Source organism: Sminthopsis crassicaudata, chromosome 2, assembly GCF_048593235.1.
Source record: "Sminthopsis crassicaudata isolate SCR6 chromosome 2, ASM4859323v1, whole genome shotgun sequence".
In the NCBI taxonomy this organism is placed as follows: Eukaryota; Metazoa; Chordata; class Mammalia; order Dasyuromorphia; family Dasyuridae; genus Sminthopsis; species Sminthopsis crassicaudata.
The window spans coordinates 543,730,423-543,751,966 of record NC_133618.1 but is presented as its reverse complement, the minus strand read 5'-3'; the positions used below and the strand labels follow the sequence as shown (position 1 = coordinate 543,751,966).

General features: G+C 35.3%; 1 protein-coding gene across 1 annotated transcript in view; it reads left to right on the top strand.

The window, feature by feature from the left end:
- TLN2 (talin 2) overlaps positions 1–21,544 on the top strand; it is a 528,019-nt gene that overhangs the window by 447,258 nt on the left and 59,217 nt on the right. Inside the window, 3 exon segments of the mRNA XM_074294922.1 lie at positions 6,207–6,353; positions 9,761–9,862; positions 12,810–12,929. Coding sequence (XP_074151023.1) covers positions 6,207–6,353; positions 9,761–9,862; positions 12,810–12,929 — 369 coding nt within the window.

Sequence of the window (21,544 nt, the reverse complement as noted above, 5' to 3'; positions counted from 1 at the left end):
GAGGGAATGATCTTCCAAAATCAGGTAAGTCTGGGATGGTAAGGTCCTGAACAAATTAGGAGTGATATGACACTTGTCTTAGGGAGTACACCCCTTAAACTTCAGAGATAATTTGAGAGTCTTTTACATAATAGTGTAATTAATTGAGTAAAGTTAAAACTTTTTTTATTTGGCAGGGGGAATAAGACACTGGGAAGAGTTTATAAGCATAAAAATAACTAAGTTCGTCAGTAATGTAATTTAGGAGCATTATGAAAAATGAAATGGAAGTAGAATCTTCCAGTCAAAAGGGACCTGAAAGAGTAGAAAATCTGAGTTCAAAGTGTGCCTCTGAAACCAACTCGGTATATAATCCCAGAAAATTCACCATACCTAGATATTCCCCAGTTTACTCACCTATAAAATGAAGATGTTCATGATTCCTTCTGTAGATAGTTATTATAAGAATTAAATGACATCATATGTTTTAAGAGCTATTTAAACCTTAAAATACTATAAATATATTTATATAAATAATAAATATACTAATAATAAATAAATATAAACTACATAAATGTATATATATATATATATATAATGAACTACTTAAATAGCCAGTTAATAGTAGCAGTAGTAATAGTATGTGGTGGTAGTATTAACAGTAGTTGTACTAGCAGAAGAAGCATCAGCATCTTAGTAAGAATCCTGTCTATAACACCTAGGTGATAAAAATGGATAGAGCAGAGCCTAGAGTTAGAAAAACCTGAGTTCAAATATAGTCTCAGAATTCTTATTAGTTGTATGGCCCTGGACAAGTCATTTAACCCTGTTTGCCTTGGCTTCCTCATCTGTAAAATGAACTAGAAAAGGAAATGGCAAACCATTCCAGGTTTTTGCCAAGAAAACCCCAAATGAAGTCATGAGGAATCAGTCACGACTGAAGAATAACTAACTTATAACTGACGAGTGATTATCCAGCTTTAAAAATTTACACTGAGGAAATGCACAACCCAAATGCCCTTTTCCCTTGGGGTAATTCTATTTGTTAGAAAGTTTGTCCTTACAGTTTAGCCTAGCTATACCAGGTATTGTAGGAGATGCTTAAAAAACATAATATAGGTCCCTTCCCCTACTGAGATTACAGTGTACCTGGAGAGATAAGACTAAGATGCATGAAAATGTCATTAAATTACATAGAGCAACACAACATTATTTAAGTTCTTAATTTTGTGAAGGAGGCCAGAGATGTCCTGGTGATCCTAGGGAAAGGGAAAACAGTGAAAGAAAGCAGCAAGGAAGAGCCTAGAAAATATCTCACTTGAATTCAGTCTTGAAAGCCCACTAGGGAAAAAGGAAGGCTTTTCAATGACTAGAACAACACATAAGAAATCTTAGAGAAAGGCATGAACAGGGGATGCTGAAGAAGCTGACCTTACTAGAGTAGAAGGTGGTATATATTTCTTGGGTGTCAGTCACTTTGGAAAAAAATGCAATATGTTTATTTTGATGTTTTTGGGTTACATGGCATATTTATAGATAAAAACATTGATATTCAGAAGCTAAAAAAGATATTGATGGATTAGAACAGACTAAAAATTCAAAGAAGTTTAATAGGGATAAATATAAAGTTTTAAATATGGGTTCAAAAATAAATTTCAGAAGTAGAAGAGAGAAATATTTGTTAATTGACTACATGTCTTACTGTTCTACGTTATGAAGTAGTTACAGTATTCAGACTGGGGGAGATGGGAGTGCTGCTCTCCTCCACCTATATCTAGAATATTATGTTCACTTCTGGATGCTTCCTCTTACTGAGGATAGTGATAATCTGAATTATATCTTGAATAGAACAAAGAGGAAGGTAAAAGGATATGAAGTTATTTAGCCTGGAAATTTCTTTTTTAGAAGGGACATGAGAAGTACCTTCAAATTTTTGGAAGGTTGTTATATAAGAGAGAAATTAGATTTTTTTTTTCTCTTCTGATCATTCATAGGAAGTAAAACTAGGAGCAATTGAATGAAAATTGTAGAAAAGCAGATTATGATTCATGGGAAATTGATTCATCCAAAAATGGATGAGGGCTGCTTTGACATTTATTAAATTCTCCATAACTGACTGAGGCTGGATAACAGTTAATCAAGGAATAACATCATAGAATCAGAGCTTGAAAACACCTCAAAAGCTATCTTGTCCAAGCTGAGGAAACTGAGGCCCAGAGGAGGGAGTTAATCTGCCCAGACTCACTCAGTTGATAAACATTAGAGGGAGAATTTGAATTGAGGTCTCTTCCACTTATGAGATCCTGTGTGTATATGCTTGGGTTTGATCATCTGCATACCAGACTTCATGCATCTGATCATTTTAAAAAGGCCCTATCTTTTGGTCCATGTGGGAGTACAAATACTATTTTTAGGAGTTTTGTATAGTTTTGTTTTGATATAGACATGTGGATTGTTGGTGTCACTAATGTTGTAAGCATCCACCTCATTTTGATTGTTTTGAGAATCTCCAAAATCAAATATACAAACTCTCTTGCCTTCTGCCTTCAGTTTGTAAGTAAATTTATGTATTTTTTTTTTCCTGAAGTTGATTGAGTGTTGTAGGATTTTCCGAATCACAATAAACTATGAATTCTGTTTTGCCCTTTCTCAGTCACATGGTCTGAATGAAATGAAATATCACCCTAAATTACTGATTTATCAGTCTGTCCCTGTGAGAGAGTGTTATGCACACTGACAAGCACCCCAAGCAAAGCCAGCTACTGTTATCACATTTCATACCTCATTATTTGTCACATTTGAGGAAATCATTCTTGATTCCCATGACCTGGCAATTATTTTCAAGAGCAGAATGAATTCTGGATGTTTTAATAACTTCTCTCATTGAACTATTCACTTCTTTTGGTTGAGTAACTTCAGTCCATTAGTATTTATATTTTCTCATTGATAAGCAGGCAGTGTAGTAAAGGGAAGCAGCAGTGGTTCTGGTATCAGAGGCCTTGGGTTCAGATCTCTCTTCTGATGCCTACTTGATCTGTGTGGCTTACCACTTAACCTCTCAAGATCTCAGGTTCATCATATGTAAAATAAAGGGGTAGGAATAGGTGGTCTATGAGTTCCCTTCCATTTTTCATTCTGAGATATTATGTTCCTATCTCATCAAAGCTATTCCATTATTTAGTACAATTTAATTTTATCACTTGGAAAGAGAACCACACTGTGAATTTCAGTTGAGGTGATGCATCCAGACCAAGGGTATGTGAATGTACCCTCATTTAAAAAGAGCTGTGGCACTATATTCTGTGTGTGTTCAGTCATTTCAGTCATGTCCAACTCTTTGTGACCTCATTTGGAGTTTTCTTGGCAAAGATATTGGACTGGTTTGCTATTTCCTTCCCCAGCTCATTTAACAGATAAAGAAGGTGAGACAAACAGGGTTAATGACTTGCCCAGAATTGCACAACTAATAAGTGTCTGAGGCTGGATTTAAAGTCATGAAAAAGCCTTCCTGATTCCAGGCCTTGTACTTTATCTATTGCACCACCTCGCTGCCCCTAATCCTACTTTGAAGTTTATTTTTTAGGAGCCAATTATTTCATCAACATAGGGAACTCCCAGTGAGAAAACCTCCTATACTAATTCTAGGAGTACCTCTTCTGCAATTCATAGTTATAGAGCCTTAGCTGCAGCACAGAAAATTTATGTGACCCCCAGAGGATCACTCAGCCTGTATGTGTCAGAGATTAGATTTGAAAAGAGGCCTAATTCTGAGGCTGTGGTACACTCTTTCCACCTTTATAACTAATATTCCTTACTTAAAAGTTATCCAGTTTAGCTAAATATTAGAACAAATCTTAGAAATGCAAATTGGGCATAGGAGAAGGGTCATTTGGTTTCAAGCCTGAGCCTCTGAATTGAGTCCCAGTTCTGACATTGGTACTTGTATTGAAATCCGCTTCCTTAACTGCATAATATTTGCAATAACAATCTCTATAGGATGTTCCAAGCAGACTGCTTTGTGAATCATGACTTTCTGTTCTTTTGGGAAAACTGCTGCTGTTTCTGCTTCTTGTTGGTCAAACCTACCCTAATCTCATCAGAATGGAGTAAAGTAATATCAGTCAGGACATTGACCTCCAAGTCTTGTGCTGTGTTCCCATTTTAAACAGTTATTAGAATGTAGGTCTTGCAGAGGCCTGTTGTTGATTCTCCATCTATAAAATAGGGCAAATTATTATTCATAAAGCATTTGGAAAATCTCACCCAAGAGGTGTTATTTAAACACAAAAGTCTCTCTCCTTTGGTGCTGTTAATAAGTGCTAATTATAAAATGTAGCTTTTCAAATATGAATTTGTTCCACTTCATTCAGTATCTTTTTTTATTTATTCTCTGATGTTACAGAGTAAGACACAAATCCTGATATTTTCTGATGATTGTATTGTGTGTAAATACAGGAGGGCTTCTCATAAAATGGACATGTCCCAGGAAAGCAATCTATAATATAAATTTTTGAAAGCATCAGTTTTCTCATTGATTATCCTTATAAAACATCAGCAATACATTCTATTTCTTTATTATTTCAAGGATCCTTCATTTTATCCCTCCACAAAGGTAAATCACTCCTCCTTTATACCTTAGCAAATAATATTTCTAAGTCTCTATAGCAAAAAAAAAAAAAAAAAAAATCACCTAATGGCTGACTTTCTAGTCATGGGTCTCTCTGAATTTAGCTTGGCTGCTCCTCATTTGACAGAGAGGAATCTTTGACAAGACTATTAATTATAATCATTAACCAATATTAATCATATTAGTTAATAGCCAAATGCATATTGCAGCCCAAATCATCTTGGATGTAATCACACCAGGAGTATGTGATTCATTCTTGTCAGACACTAAGAGTCATCCAGCACTTAGTAGACCAGCCAAGATCTAATTTCCTTCCTGGATTTTAGTGTTTCTTAAATCAAGGATCTTTCCTTTGTTACATAAGTCCCAGCCACATTCACTCTAGTCCTTAGATTTGATTATTCTTACATGCAAAGGAACCAAGCATTTATTAAATAAATACCTAATATTTGACAGATACTGTGTTAAGTGCTATACAATTTTTTTTCATTTGATCCTTACAAGTAATTCTCCATGTAACAAATCTTGCCTGCATTTTTTTAAAATCATATGTTATAGATTTAAATCTGGAATGGAATTTTGAGATATGTTCTCCCTTCCTTCTTAGTATAGAGATATGTTCAGAATGACTTGTCTGAGGTCAGAACTTGAACTCAGGTGTTCTTGGAGACAGCTAGGTGATTCTGTGGATAGAGTGCTAAGCCTGAAGTCAGGATGCCTGGATTTTAATTAAATCCAGCCTTAGACAGTTATTAGCTGTGTGACTCTAGCACATCACTTAACCTCTGTTTGCCTTAATCCCCCAGAGAAAGAAATGGCAAAATCACTCCAGTATTTTTGTCAAGAAAACCCCGCAGACAATATTAGTGTGCTGTGGTTCACAGGATCATTAAAAGTTGGACACAATTGAACAACTTCCTGGCTCCAAAGTCTAGTATTCTTTCTCTGTTACATCATGTCATATCATCTATATGCAATGATATAATATTTTGACATATCCTCAAGGATTTTTTCAAATTATTTGTCTTATGCATACAATAATCATCAAACATATTCATAGATTTTGTTAGCTCTTGTGCAGAAATGACAGTGCTAGGGAAAATGGAAGAAAATTGTTACAACAAATATTACAAACATTTGTTGAAAACCTCATTAAACTGACATATTTCACAGTTGTCTAAGTCTTTGAAGAGTAGCATATACAATTAGCTGTGTCATATTGCTTGCTGATGAGATGTTAACATCTAAACCTCTACACCCACTGATGTAGACTAACTGTGGTGAGGACTTATGTCATATTGTCATATTGGAATAGCAGCAATTAGCTCTCATGGCTACCTCAAAAACTTGACTTCACCAAAAGGGCCAGGAGTGAGGAGCTGTAGGGAAGAAGATAGAGCATTGAGGACCACAGTCTAAATCCTGATACCTTTTACAATGAATAAGTCACTTAAGTGTCTGAGTCTTCCTCATCTCTAAGATCTCTTCCAGTCCTAAATCTAGGGTCCCGTGAATTCAAGGCTATAATCCTTGAAGCCATTCTTAAGAGAATATTTTGTCATTTACACACCTTTTTTGTCCTCTTCCTTTTTCTTCCTAGGCACAGCACACCCATGATGCCATCACAGAAGCTGCCCAGCTAATGAAAGAAGCAGTGGATGATATTATGGTCACCTTGAATGAAGCCGCCAGTGAAGTCGGAATGGTGGGAGGAATGGTAGATGCGATTGCAGAAGCCATGAGCAAGGTGGATTCTTTTTAATCTCTGGAAGCTAACTCATCATCTTTTCTTGATTAGAGACAACTAGGTGGTGCAGTGGGTAGAACCTAGGCTTGGAGTTAAGGAGGCTTAAATTTAAATGCAGCATTAGAGACTTACTAGCTATGTGACCCTGGATAAGTCACTTAACTGTGCCTCAGTTTCCCCATCTGTAAAATGAGCTGGAAAAAGAAATGTCAAGCCATTCAAGTATCTTTGCCTTAAAAAAACAAAACAAAACAAAACTCATAGGAAGTCATGAAGAGTCAGACACAATCAAAATGACTGAAAAATTACAATAAATTTCACATCCAGCCTCAGAACATATTAACTGTATCACTTCACACCAGTTCATTTAACCTCTGTTTCCTTCAGTTAACTCAAATAAAAAAGATGGAAAATAATATCTACTTCCCAGGATTGTTGTGAGAATCAACAATGACAATATTTCTAGAGCTCTTAGGACAGTGCCTAGTACATAGTAAACACTGTATAAATGTGCTTATTATTACATTATTCTCATTAACTTCCCTTGTCTTTCTTTTGTTCCTGCCTTCAGACACTTTGCCTTTGAATACTTCCAGCTTTTCATTGCTGATTGCCACTCAGTGTTATTGTGTTAAAATCATATGTCCAACAGATAGCTCAGTCTTCCTTCTGTAAACATACTCTTTTTGTAGTGGATCACCATATTCTACATAAGGAAAAATGGTGATAGTTGAGTAGGTGGTTAGGTAGAGAATATATTCAGAGACTCTTAGCAACTTGTCTCCTGCTGAATTACAGGAGGTAGCACTTGCATTGTTGTTATCAGGTTGACATTCATTAGTCCTAACAATTGTTCATCTTTATCTAATTGCTATCATTTGATATCATAGCCAAGAAATTTAGGCGACCACAATGGAAGTTTTGTCTTGAAACATCTATTATGAGTGCGTTAATAAGATTTTTCAGAATAATAAATGGTCGTTAATTGCTAATTTAGAGAAGATTTGTCACTATTGTATCAGAAAGTAGATATACCCTGAAACTAGATAGCATCGTAATTAGAATAATTATCCTTAAACATTATGCAGTAATTATTCCTCATAGTTCAGACAAAGTAATAAGCCTGAACCTCGGGTGTTATGATTCCCTTTTGAGGATCTCACTTATATGTCTTGTCAAAGCACTCATTTACCTTCTGGAGTTTTAATTTGGTTTCTTGCTTTAAAGTTGGTCAGTTTTGCAGAAATTGAATGTGATATTTTTCTTCCCAAGGTCCTTGAGTGCTTTGACAGGTTTTCCATGTGACTGAACAGTACACCATATACATATATACATATATGTTATTTCAAGATATATGTATATCTTGAAATAGCATTCAGGAATGTAATGTTAAATATCTTTTTTATTTCTTCATTGAACCCAGGCTTGGAACCTTTCCAGTGATTTGAAAAAAATTTTTTTACAAATTTCTGAGAAATGAAAAAAAAATTATTTAAACTTTCTCTTAATTTCAGAGTCTTATCTAGCTAAATCAGTTTATTTGTTTGAGCCTTAATGTCAGAAGTCTGACTATCAGCCTGTTTTATGGACCCAGGAACCTATGAAAAAATAAGGAAGTAACCAGCAAGCTTGTGGAAAGTCTTTGAGTTTACTTGACATTATAGGACTTGGACATGCTAATACCATTATAAATGTTTGCTTAATCCCCCTATGCACACTTAATAACAACCTTTCCACTGGAAGAGAACAACAAAACAACTACTAATAACATTAGTATAAGGGAATCCTTTCAGTAAATAATATTGTAAGGCATTTGAACACCTATAAGGAAAAAAAATAATTTGTGTCAATGTTTTACATAGTCATAAAAGTACTGACTTATGTTGCTTTGTAAAAATACACACACACACACACACACATATGAGAGAAAGAAAATCTCTGTTTAAAATAAAAATGATCAGCTTTACAAAATATGAACTTAGAAGTTTTTCCAATATCTGAAGTTGGTTCTGGCAAAATACTCAAAATCACTGATCTGCCATCTTCTTCTTGCATAGACAATAATCTGCTGGGCTAATGTTCTGTTTCTGAATTAAGACATTATCAGGATTCAGAATCCTTTCTGATACCAATTGGTTAAATCGAGATAAAATTGACATTTCAATAGGATCTGCTGACTTTAAAAGTGGTAATTTCATGCATTGGTTGTGAAGATTAGAAGAGGGGATGACTTTTGGTGCATTCAAACTTGTCATGTTTATAAAAGAGGGTTTTGCCCTTTAGTCTATAGTATCATTGAATTTTGACAATTGATTAGATAGACATAGTCAATGGATATATTCACATTTTTATGTTTTTATATGTATATGTTTCATTTGAGTTATTTAATTCATGGAAATCTAGTGACATAATTCCAGAATGTCACATAGTTTCTCTTTCTTTTTTTTTGGTAAGGATGAGCGAAAGGATGAAACCTGATGCTGTAATTTTCTAATTAAATTATTATCACTGGAATGTGAGAATAATTTGTGAAGTTTCTCTTAACTGGCTATTTAAACTTTTAATGATATAAGCAATTCCATTGATATGTTGTTATCCCCATTTTGAATGATTAAACTACATTAGCCTCATCTCTTATTCCTCACACATTGCAATGAGTCAGGGATAGAGCTATTTGGCGATGTCTCCTTTTTTTGATAGGAAAATGGATGGTCCAGCTGGAGTTGATGTTGATGACATTAGTAATTATTACATTCCAAATAGTGATGATGATTATATATTCTATATTATACCACATGTTTTCAGAATTCTCTCCTGCCATTTTTATTCCTCATTAAATAACAGCTCTAATTAATGCCTTTTACCTAATAAGCTTCTAAATGTCTTCTCTGCTTCCACTTTATTCCTGCATCAAAGCCATTCTGCACACAGATGCCAAGTTAACCATCTGAAAATATTACTCACGTCTTGTTACTCTCCTACTTAAGAGTCTATGATGCTTCCCCATACACAGATACACACATCAAATCTATTTTCTTCTACCTAGTTTTTCAAGGCCATACACAATTTGATCACATCCTTTTCTCACTTATACTGACCTTATTTTGGTGGAGGGAGTCCTATAATGTCCTTACACGTAGGCCTTCTTCTTCCTATCTGACCTGTCTTCTTCACTGGCTTTTTTTTCTCTTCTTCCTGAAGGTGAACATTCTATACTGAGACAACCTCATTCTCACACATTATTTGCCTAAAACTCTTGTCAAAGGCGGTTACTAATAAAACTATTAGGATCACATGATTCCATTTAGGGCATGATGGCATGATTCTGTAACTCTGTATCCTAAAAGAAATACATTTTCTCATAATGATGATGATCATTTAATTTAATTATTTTCTACTTCCTCTAGCTGGATGAAGGCACTCCTCCAGAACCAAAGGGAACTTTTGTTGACTACCAGACAACAGTGGTGAAATATTCTAAAGCCATTGCTATAACTGCACAAGAAATGGTAAGTGAGGGAGGTCCTGAATTTTTTTTTTTTTGTTTTGTTTTAATTCCCTAATCTTTACCACCTAGTTATTAAAGTCTATTTCTCTTTTGGGAAAGCAGAGGAAATCTTTTTCTCCAGTTTATTTTTTTTTTCTTTCCTTTCCTTTTTTTTTTTTTTTTTCTTTAGCTAAACTAGCAAAGACACAGTTCATGTCAGGTATCTGCTGTCCTTCTAGTTATTTGACACTTTAGAACAGTAGTATCAAACTCAAACAGAAACAGATCCCTTTGGGCCACTTAATATAGAAAACGTACAGTTTAATATTAGCTATTATTTATTTTTATTTAATATTGGCTGCTATTTGAATTTTCATCATTTACATTTTAATAATTCAGGCCAAAAGCACGCCCATTCAAGAGTTTGGGGAGCTGGCCCAGACCTATGAGTCTGACACTTCTGCTCTATAGAACTAAGTCCTATTTGCTGGAGCTGATTTTGTTCAGAAACAGATTCCCCAAACCAGAATTAGAGAAAGCTATGGTATGGATGTGGAAAGGGAAGAGAATGAGGTGAACAGGAGAAGCAAAATGGAGGAAGTAAGTCAGCAAGCATTATTATTTACTAGAAATATTTTGTTCTAGGAAGGAAAGAGAAGAAGAAAGGAAAATTAAGGATGCAGAAAAAAAAATAGATTTTTCAGATACCTGAATTAAACAAATTACAATCCTTGTACAATTTACTATAGGTTTTTTTGTCAACCAAGGCTAAAAGGAAAACTTTATATGCATAGTTTTATTTTTGACAAGACAAAAAACACATGTGTTGAGATGAAACTTTATCTGGAACTAAACTTAAGCTGAAATTAATCATATAGGTCCTTGTATAAAGGAGAGCTGAATAGCCTAATAGAAAATGTTTTCATCAAGGTATGCCTTGGTTTTATAAAAGTGACTACTATTTAAACAAAATAAGACTATATGCAAGAAAAGGGTTACATTCAGCCAATGTAAATCTGACCATCTAAATGTTAGGTGTAAATTACATTCAGTCAGTAATATCTAGCATATATCCTTTTTATTTGCTTGGTACATAAGACCATGTTTGGGCACCTAGCATTTTTTTCTAACCAGACTCAAATCATTCTCCACCTAGACCTGGTCTTGTATAAGGTCCAAGGTCTCCTATCCAAAAGATTTTGTCATATGAACTTATGTCCACTAGAGGCTGACCTAAGACTACTAAAGTCTTTCCCCTCCCTCTAGCGGCTCAGTTCACAGACCTGCCTGGTCTGTAGCGTGGTAGGTTTGTTTTTCCTCCTTAGGGTAGGAAGGAATGGCAGTGTTCATCCTAACGTAATGGAAAACATTTGGAAATCCAGGCCAGAGGTGGTGATTCTCAAGGGATCATTTGACAGAATATGAGTTGAATCCGATGATTCTCAAGCTTGACTTTTGGAGAGGAGCACAACAAACTAAGGGAATTAGTTTTGCTAACTAGTTGTAGAGTTTTGCCCCTGCAGTATCTCCACAGCCAAAGTGTCCTGCTGACTTAACTCTTGATGATGTCTACGATCTTAATGAAACTCTAGCTTTATGCTTAGTCCCCATTTATTAGACAGCTGGTGCAAATACTTTGAGTTTGCAGAAAATTATAGCCATATGCCTGAGGGTTAGCCTCCGAGTCATTGGGTTTCATTTTGACGCAAACAGAAATGAAGCAACTCTTTGGCTCTCCTTGTTCCATTTTGGACCTAATGTTCATTTCCTGGTGACCCACATGTAGGCCTGAAACCAGGAGTCTTTTTATATCAACATATGTTAAGTTCCAAATGGAGAATCCTGTACAGCTTCTCTTGCTTAAGGGTTTTATTATTTATACCATAGAAAGATGGCTGTTATCTCTAAAAGTAAAAGGAGAAAACAGAATGTAGAACAGCTTTTCCTAATGGAAAGAGGAATGAAAGGTCATTTATGAGAGGGAATTACTAAAACAATATTTGGGGGGAAATAAAAAGAATTTGGGAGGGGAGTAACTAGAAACTTATTTAAACTAAGCAAAATATAATGAAGTTTTTCTATAAAGTAACTTGAAAGAGAATACTTGCTCTTCTTGATGCAAAACAGTGGAATTAGACTATTTTGGTTTGCTGCTTTAAGCTCTCTCCTTAATTATTTCCCTCCAATTGTCCAGATCTAGAACTTTTTTAGGTTTGGTTTTGTTGGGGTTTTTTTTTTTTCCCCCAGAGCACTTATTTGTCTTGAACCTTCCAATGCTTTACTTCCTCACCTCCCGCTTTTCTCCCCCGTTTTCTCATGCTTAGTATTCCATCTGGTTGAAATGAGAAGACTAAACCCCACTGTGTTCATTGAAATCTGTCTGGGTTCATAACTAGCTTAGTTCTACACTATTATCCCAGTATTCCTATGGAATAGTAATTAGCCTGATGCTAAAAAGGCTGGATATCTCTAGAACTGAGCCATTAGGGGACCAGCCTCTGGTGATTGGGGGAGAGGAATTAAGGAGCAGGAAGGAAATGAGAGTTTGTCACATCCCCGTGTGTCCCCTGCAAATTCCTCCAAGGATTTCCACCCTGTTACTGGGCTAGCAGGAGAAGCTAACTGGCTGCTGCTGATGATGATCACGTTGTCCTTGAGCCCGGCAAAGCGATTCCAGCCACCTAGCTGGAAACCCCATCTGGCCTTTTTGCACACTCTCAATGCTGAGCATGCTAGCTATGGAGCCCCCAGGCCCTCTGCTTGTCAGACACTGGGAAAGGAGGGGGAGCAAACAAAGCACGCCTTTCCAGGTTTGGCTTTGCACCCAGTTATTCTCAGAAACCGTAACCCTAACGCACCTGTTGCAGGGTTAAAAAAGATCATTTGGCTTCCAAATGGTATTAACCCATTATTCTGATGCATTTTTTTTATATGTGTGTTTGTGTGTTCTGCTTGTTTTCTTTTTCCAGATGACTAAGTCGGTTACTAACCCGGAGGAGTTGGGAGGACTTGCTTCACAAATGACCAGTGACTATGGGCATTTGGCTCTCCAGGGCCAGATGGCAGCAGCTACAGCTGAACCAGAGGAGGTCTGCCATCTTATGACCTCTGTTTTAATTAGTGAATGTATAATACTGATGTTCACACCCAGATTGCTTTTCACAGCTCAGTGTCACTGTATGAGACAGGGGCCAGGGAGTCAAAGCCAGGTTTCTTTCTCCCATTTTCCCCCCTGAGTCTTGGATGAAACAGTTGTAGAATTTCCTGAATCTGACTTTTTTTGTAGCCTTTGTTCCATGGTAAATTGAGTATAACATATGAACTCCCAGATAGAAGAGGTCTGCTTACTATATTCATCCATGTCATCTGGACCTGTTGGTATATGTCACCCAGCATGTGACATATGCCTGATAAAATCCTTTGTTATCTAGACATAAACACTGTGATCGCTATGATCCTTTTTCTCCTCTCCAGAATCAATTAACTTAGCTCACTCAGCATTGTACCTTTATTTTAAAAAATGGAAGAATTATAAGATATCATAAATGGATAACCATCTAGTTCAATCTGTACCTAAAAAAAAAAAAAATCCTTTCTACCTAAAAAAAAAAATCTTTTTTACATCATAGCCAATGTATGGTTATCTTTGCTTAAAGATCTAAAGTGAGAGGGGAAATCAGCTGTCACTTCCCATAGCAGCCTATCCCACTTTGGATAGTTCTAATCATAAGGAAGCTTTTCCTTACATCATGGCCAATTTGTCCCTTTGCAGCTTCTTTCTATAGCTTATAATTCTGACAAGTGGAGCTAATCAAATATGGCAGAATCCTCTCCAGTAGCACAGTTAGAGGAACCCATGAAATAGCTCTGAGTGATGAGTTTAGCTGCTTCCAGCTATACGCGACCTACTTTCCCTGAACAAGTTACCACCAAAGTCACCGACTGTGCCGTTTCCAAAATCTAGATCATCCCCCATTCCATGCTTTGTGGGGGCTCTCCCTTTGTCTCATACTAGTATATTTTTGGCTTTTCTCTGATTTGTTCTTTGTCCTCAGCCAAATCTTCACCCCTGATTCAAGGTTTCCATCCCAGTAATTTGGATTTCTGGATATTAGGTCAAATGTCTTCCATGATCATCTTAAAAGTCAGCCCCCATGATGGCTGTGCTCCAAGAGCCTCAGTGAATGGCTTGTATCATGACCTGGCCTAATATGAAATCCAAGCACTTCTCATTCCTAATATGAAGAGTCTAATTAGTGGATTCAGTGATTGCCTTAGGTGGTAGGAACCTTTAGGAAAATGCAAATAGACCAGACTTTTAAAGAGAAAAGACCCACAAAATTTTGGGAGGTAAAGCCTGGAAGGAGTTTGGCCCTAACAATCAGTGTTCCCTTCAGAGAAAATATTCTAAACCTGTAATATAACAAAATGGTATAGATTACAACTGTGTAGGGAAGATGAAAGTAACTAAATACATTCCTGAGGCAGAGGGTTAGGAATTATCTTTTCTTTTGCCTTTATGATTAAGGTTAGTATCTCCTGATACTAGCATTTCTTCCCCACCCTTTTTTTAAAATGTTAACTCATATACCTAAATATGCTTCAAAATAAACACATAAGTAAAAGTTGCTGTCTAATGTATGGCATGATAATGGCATGTAGTTATATTTGTGTAAGCATGGAAAAGCAGCATGTCAGAGTGGTCTCAGGACTGGTTTAACTCTCTTAAATATTAAGGATCCCCTCCAAAGAGCTTTTATTTATGTGGGTTATGTCAATTGATATTTACCATAGTAGAAATTGAAATTTTTTAGTGATAATACAGAAGTTAGAAAAATACTTTTGGTCTCATGGACCCCCTTTAAAGAAAGATCCATAGACCTTACTTTCAGAACTAAGGGTGTAGTGAATAGGAAGCCACTCTCAGGATCAGGAAGATCTGAATTCAAATTTCACCTCTAACCACTTCCTGACTGTGTAATCCTGGGCAAGTCACTTAACAAGTAACCCATTCATTAAAAATAAAATGTACAGAATGTGCCAAGTAGTATTGGTAGATAATTTCTTCTTTGGAAATTCCTTATTCCACTATAATTATGTCCAGTATGCTGCAATTTTTTACTCATATGTATTATTTGTAATATATGTAATGTAAAAAATTAATTCAATTCGGTATTCCAGGAGTAAGCACAGACTGAATCTTGATACTTGAACATGAGTTTTCCTATATTAAGCTCTAACAGGTTAATAATAGAATAACATTAATAATAAGCTCATTACCCCCACCATCTCCCACCATAAAGAGTGTGGCAGGTATGAATCAGTGATTCTTTCAAGTCAATACCAAGACTAAACTGTTTGCAGATTTATGCATCAGACTTCTGTTGCTACTTCTGCTGTGGGGGCTAATTATTCTAACAAAAATGACCAGTCTTCAGAACATCATTATGTTTGACTTTTATAAAGCAAAAAAGCAAAAAAGCAAAAAAAAATTGCAGTAAAAGAAGACTTGGTTAAGCAAAATGAAGAACTAGCACACTTGAAGGGAAATTGAATATTGAAGGTGTCAAGTAGAGGCAGCTAGGTAGCATAGTGGACCTGAGTTCAGATCCAGCCTCACTTAACTCTAATTGTCATGCCTAAAACAACAAAAGAAAGAGGTTAGTAGTAGTGGGGTAGGATGGAAAGAGCATTGAACTGGAAGTCAGAAGATCTGCCCTGGATCTTTTGCTCATTTCTTGCTGTAAGACTAAAAAAAAAAAAATCTTTGTAAACTTCAGTTTCCTCATTTTTAAAATGCAGCTAAATGCTACCTGAAATACATAACTCCATTTTGTAAACTTTAAAACTTCATATGAATCTTAACCATTATATTATTATTCAAAGAGATTTGAAACATCTCTTCCAAAAAGATCTTTTAAAAGCACATATCAGCCACCATCTCTCCTAGTTAGCTTAAGTATAGATTTTTCCAAGGCATAGGTTATAGATCATATTTCATATGATTATAGCTCGCATACATATAGATTACATATTACTTTTGCAGTCCTAAGATTCTACAAACTGCCTACCCTCTAAAAATGAACACAATTTTTTATTGTAACATAGTCAGGAAAAAGCAAAATATATAGCAATGAAAAAAGTCAGGAAAGGAAATATCTGCTAAAAATACAGCTGCAAATTACTGTAGATACTGATCTCTCAAATATTTTTCAGTTTATAGGGGCTGATGTTTTCATTAACTTTTCATTTTGTTGTTTTTTCATCATCACATCTTGAGTTGTATTTTGCATTCCAGACAAAAGAACAATGTAACCTGGAGTGCAAAGAAGCTAGGAATATAATACTGCCCATGGTTTGTTAAGGGAAATTCCTTGTGTGTGCTTGCCAGACATATATTAAAAGGAGGGGGCTGGGAGATCCCTAAAGCCACACTACTTTCTGTTCCCAAGAATTGGGAAACATTCATATGCCTAAGAGGGCCCTCCATCATGGCATGTGAAAACATTTAAATCCAATCCAAATAAACAGCCCCAGGACCCTGTTCTCCAGAGTCCCAAGACATTTTGCAGTGTAAGCATTCCATCCTATTCCACGACTGTGTCAAACCAAATGGAATAGAGTTCCTTTAGGCAGCAAAAGGAAGCTTTACCCTCTCGATTTCAGTGGAAAATGCATGTTTATTTCAGGATATCACATTGAGAACCTGAGGATAACTTGCAATTTTCTAGCATTCAGTGTATTCAAAGCAGGCGCTTACTTAAGTTTGCTATGTTCCCTATTCCTATGTAGCCTTCTCAAAATGAACAATTATGTCTACAGTAGAATTCCTTATCAGTTTCTTGCTCTGAGATACTTCATTGACAATTGTAAAATTAATTATTTTCATCCTTCATATATACATTCTCTGTTGCCATCAATTTCTTTATTTTTAGACAACAGGTCCTTAAATTTTTGCATATCTGATGAAGCCAGTGGACTCCTTAGAATAACATTTTTGGATGCATAAAATAATAAGATGTAGGACTACAAAGAAACCCAATTATGTTGAAATAGTTATCAAAAAAAATTTTTTAAGTCCATAAACCTCAGGTTAGAAAGCCCCACTTTGGAGCCTTAAAAGGAGTAATAGTCACAGCCACCTACATAAATCATTTTATTTGAGCCTCATTTAGACCCTGTGAGATATACGGTACAATTTTTGCAGCTAACAAAACAGTGCTTCAAATGAGCCAATTTATTTGGTCAAGGTCACACAGCTAGTAATGACAACCAGAACTTTTTATTAAGATCAACAAGCATTTATTGAGTGCCTGGGGTGTGCCAGCAGACATCGTGAAAGATACTGGGGATAAATACCAAGACAAAAAAATGAAAGAATCTCCACTCTCATAAAGAGCTTACATTATCATACCAGACTGTGTCTCTAATAATCAGATGTACTGCACTTTAAAGTTTACAAAGTATTTGCCCAACAAGAGTCTTAGAAGAGAGGTAATTCTCAGCTGCTGTTATTCCCATTTTAAGGATGAGAATCAGAAAGGTTAAGTGATAGATTGTGGCTGTACATTCGTAAATTTAGAACTATGTCATCTGGTGCAACCCCTTCATCTTAAAAATGAGGAAACTGATTCATAAGTGAAGTGACTTGACTAAGATCACACAGTCATTGTAAGAATTAGAATTCAAACCCATGATTCCTGACTCTTTGCAAAGTGTTCTTAGCACCACACACTCAGCAAAGAACACTGAAGTTGACATTGGAAAATACCTTCTACCACCCTGGCTCTTGCTAGTTTATAATCTTCCAAGGACTATCCTCTTGGGAGTAAAAATGGTACTTAATCTTATCCCAATTGTAAATTTGCTCTTAAAAAAATAGCTTAAGGGGGAAAAGTTCATTTGTCTGACCACATGTTTCTTTGACTCAACAAATAGAATTTGATTTAGAATCCTATAAAGACTGAAATTTTAATTTCATTGACATAAACCCAAATTAATTGCGATACAACATTCTCTTTTCCCTTTTTGTCTGTGGAAGAAAAGTAGAGGTATTTTTTTCCCTCTTAATGTCAACAAGCAATGCATTATTAAAGCTGCTAATTTTTCCCCAACATGTTATTAATAAGATCATAGAATCTTAAGATACTATATTAAGAATAACTATTTTTCCATTTTTTGGAAGGCAATCAGAGTTAAGGTACTTGCTCAGGTTCACATGGCTAGTAAATTCTCATTTTGAATTCAGGTCTTCTTGATTTCCAGGCTCACGCTTTACCCACTGCACTACCTAGATGCCTCAGCCCCTTTTTATTTTATAAATTAGCAAACTAAGGCTCAGGGATGGATAGCATCATGTTATAAATTAAATTAAAATTTATTTCCTGTATTTCATTTTAAAATAAATTTGAAATCTGTTACATGTTAACCTAAATAATATTTATTTTAAAAAACCACTATTTTCCAAAACAGAAAATTATCAAGAAGAATGGTGTTGTTTTACATATTTTTGCAAATCTCTTAATGTCTGGCTTAATAGAAGACAGATGAATTGTCATTTATGCCTCTGCATTCAATCTCTTATAGTATGTTATTTTCATAGAAATATTTGATGAAAATATGGGCTCACATAGATATGTAATTAGAAAAGGGATAGGTATTTTAATAGGCAAATAACATCTTAATTTTATTAAAAATTATGATCTATGATCATAAATCCATGAACCATTCTTTGAGAACTGTTGGCCTAATCCAACCCCCTCTAGTAATCATAGCTAGCATTTAAATGTATAAAGTACATTTAAAGTACTTTAAGGTTTGTAAAGTACATTAAACATATTTTGTTTTTACAATAGCTATACATGAATCAGTACATGAATGTAACATTGCTTAAGCATACTAGATTTAAATGAATGTCAGGGGTAAGGCAGGAAAGAGCCTTTGGTATCCTTTCCCCATGCTTAACAAACATGAAAAAAATTCAGGGTGAAACTACTTTTATTCCAAAACTGACTGGAGACAGGTCTTACTTAAATTGATGTACTGGAAAGTATTAGACTTGGAATCTGGAGTCAGACCTTAATGATTTATTTAATTGATTAATTGATGGACTTAATCCTGTCTCTGTTGTTACACTTTGGCTGTGCACCTATAAAAAACTCACAGCCTTGATTTCATTATCTTTAAAATGGGAGTAGTAATATTCATACTACCATTCTCATGGAGTTATTATCAGAAAAATGTTTATGAACCTAAAAGTGCTATATTCAAGTCACCATTATTATTACTATTTGGAACTGTGATTTCTCTGATATGCAAAAATCCAGTGAGGAAACTCTTCAATAGTAATAATAATGTTATCAAATCACTATTATTTCTTGACATTATCAATATCATCCTAATAGAATAGCACAATGAAATAGGAGATTTCAACAGTAGGTTTCAGGAATTTCTGAGTCTCAAAATGAATTATTGATTTTACTCCAACATTAATATCTTGAGCTTATGTTTCTTCTTAAAGGGATTTCATATCTGTTACTTTAGCCTTGCCATTTTCCTTGCCTGGTCATTTGCTATCTTGGGAACCGCCTAACTAGAGTTTTGCTTTGTCTGCTAAATATGGTCAATTCTAATTTGGGGGGATGGGGAAGGGGAAGTAGTAAAGACCTATGAACATTGTTGAAATCACATTTACAGCATTAGAATTACAATTTTTTTTGGTTATAATTATGTTTCTCCAAAGTAACAAGACCTTTAATTCCTTGGATAAAGGAAAGATGTTTCTAGTTTGAGGAGAATTTGTTTCTAGGTGACAAGAAGGGCTCTTGCCATGATAAGCCTATAGCATCTCATATTAGAGGTCTTTTTTCAGGCAGAATACTGGTCAATTCAGAATTATATTAATGATACTGAAAGGCATCAATCATATAAAAAACACTGTGGATTTGTATAAGGTCTCAGCTCTCTTACTCACTAGCTTTGACCATGGGGAAATCATTTAGTCTCTGAATCATTTCCCTTTAAGAAAAAAAAAATTTAAATGTGATTTGAATAGATTATCCCACAACTCTTCCAATTTAAAAAGCCTAAGATTTTATCACCACCATACCTTCCTCCCCTTTTTCCTTTTAAACACTCCCTAAAATTTTCAGATTCAAAATATTGTCCTTTGCAGAACTTTTTCTCTTAGGCTGCTGAATGCTCTGGCTTCCCAGAGCTTATCGCAGGAGTCTGAAATTCCTCTCCAAGTTAGGTTTGGATCTAAAATGTCCCAGCCTCCTATTTCAAGTGTCTTATTTTTAAAACTATCTCCATCTGATCCCAAGTGGACATGCTTAAACATAAAGTAAAAGATTTACCCTTTTTTTTTTCTTGCTGACTCTAATATGTTCTGTTGACAAGGTAAGATAAATAGGATCTTTTCTATCATCAAAGTCAAATTGGCATCAAAGACTTTTCCCTATAATCCAATAAATGAGATTATCTAGGAAGATGACTTCTATCCAAGTGGTCGCACAAGCTCCTGTGTAATTACATGCTTCCAAAAACATTTTCAAAAATGAGGTGTGGCTTTTCCTTAAATGTAGTCCACAGGTCTTAGTATGGATTATTGAAAATAATGCATATTGATTTAATACTTTGAATTTTAAAAAAAATGCCTCGCTGAACTGGACAGCCTATTATTTATGACAGATTTATTGATCAAACCAAGATAAAAATTGATATGAAACAGATTTGTGCTGGCCCAGAGGGATGCAAATTAAGATAGGAAGCATTATTTGTTATAACTCAAATCAGATGACTGGCAGCTCTCCATAGCAAAACTGATTTGGCTGCAGGCACAGAAAGCACAGCCATAGCCTAGAGAATTTTATGATTGCTTATCCAAGGAACAAGTTCATTTAAAAGAATTTGTACCAACTCAGCCCTAAGAGATAAATACTAATTAACAAATACTTTTTTAAAAAAAATCTGGTCTTTTTTTTTTTTTTTTTTTTTTTTTTTTTTTAAGCACCCATTCTTGGGTAAATTCTCTTTCTCTATTTAGTTGGGAGCTTGAATAGGACAGTTAAATATACCTAGAAGGGAATGCTGGTTTTCAGGAAACATCATTTATTAAAACATACTTTATACAAACTGGGCCTAACATGGGGCCTTTGATGATTCAGAAAAGCATTTCAGAATCTTTGAGGTTATGATTATGGACATTAAATTTTTTTCTTGTGTAGTATAGGTGAATAAAGTACCCGGAAGGTGCTCTCTCTACTGATTGCTTTTGCTTGAAATTCCTTTAACAGAGAACAAAATCTTTCCATAATTCCAAGTCAGGATTAAATTACAAAAATTCAGGAAGGAAAATATAAGTCAGTCAGTAGAGAGTTTAGTAATTCCTTATTATATACCAGGTGCTATACTAAACACTGGATTTGTGCTCACACTAAAATGTAAGTATTAATGTCTGAGTCTTTCCTTAGAACTCTTACAGATAAAAAAGGGAGCGTCATGGAGGTTGTGTGGCAAAAGGGGAAAATGGCTTGAAGAGCAGCAAGAGAAAAGCTAGAGACCCCAAAATCATCATCATACTGCTTAACAGCTTTGCAGAGGGTCAGCCTTGGCTGCCTAGTGTATATGGCAAAATAGAAATAGAATGAAAAATAATACCACAAAATGTAGACATACTTTATGGGATCTGGGTGACCTTTGG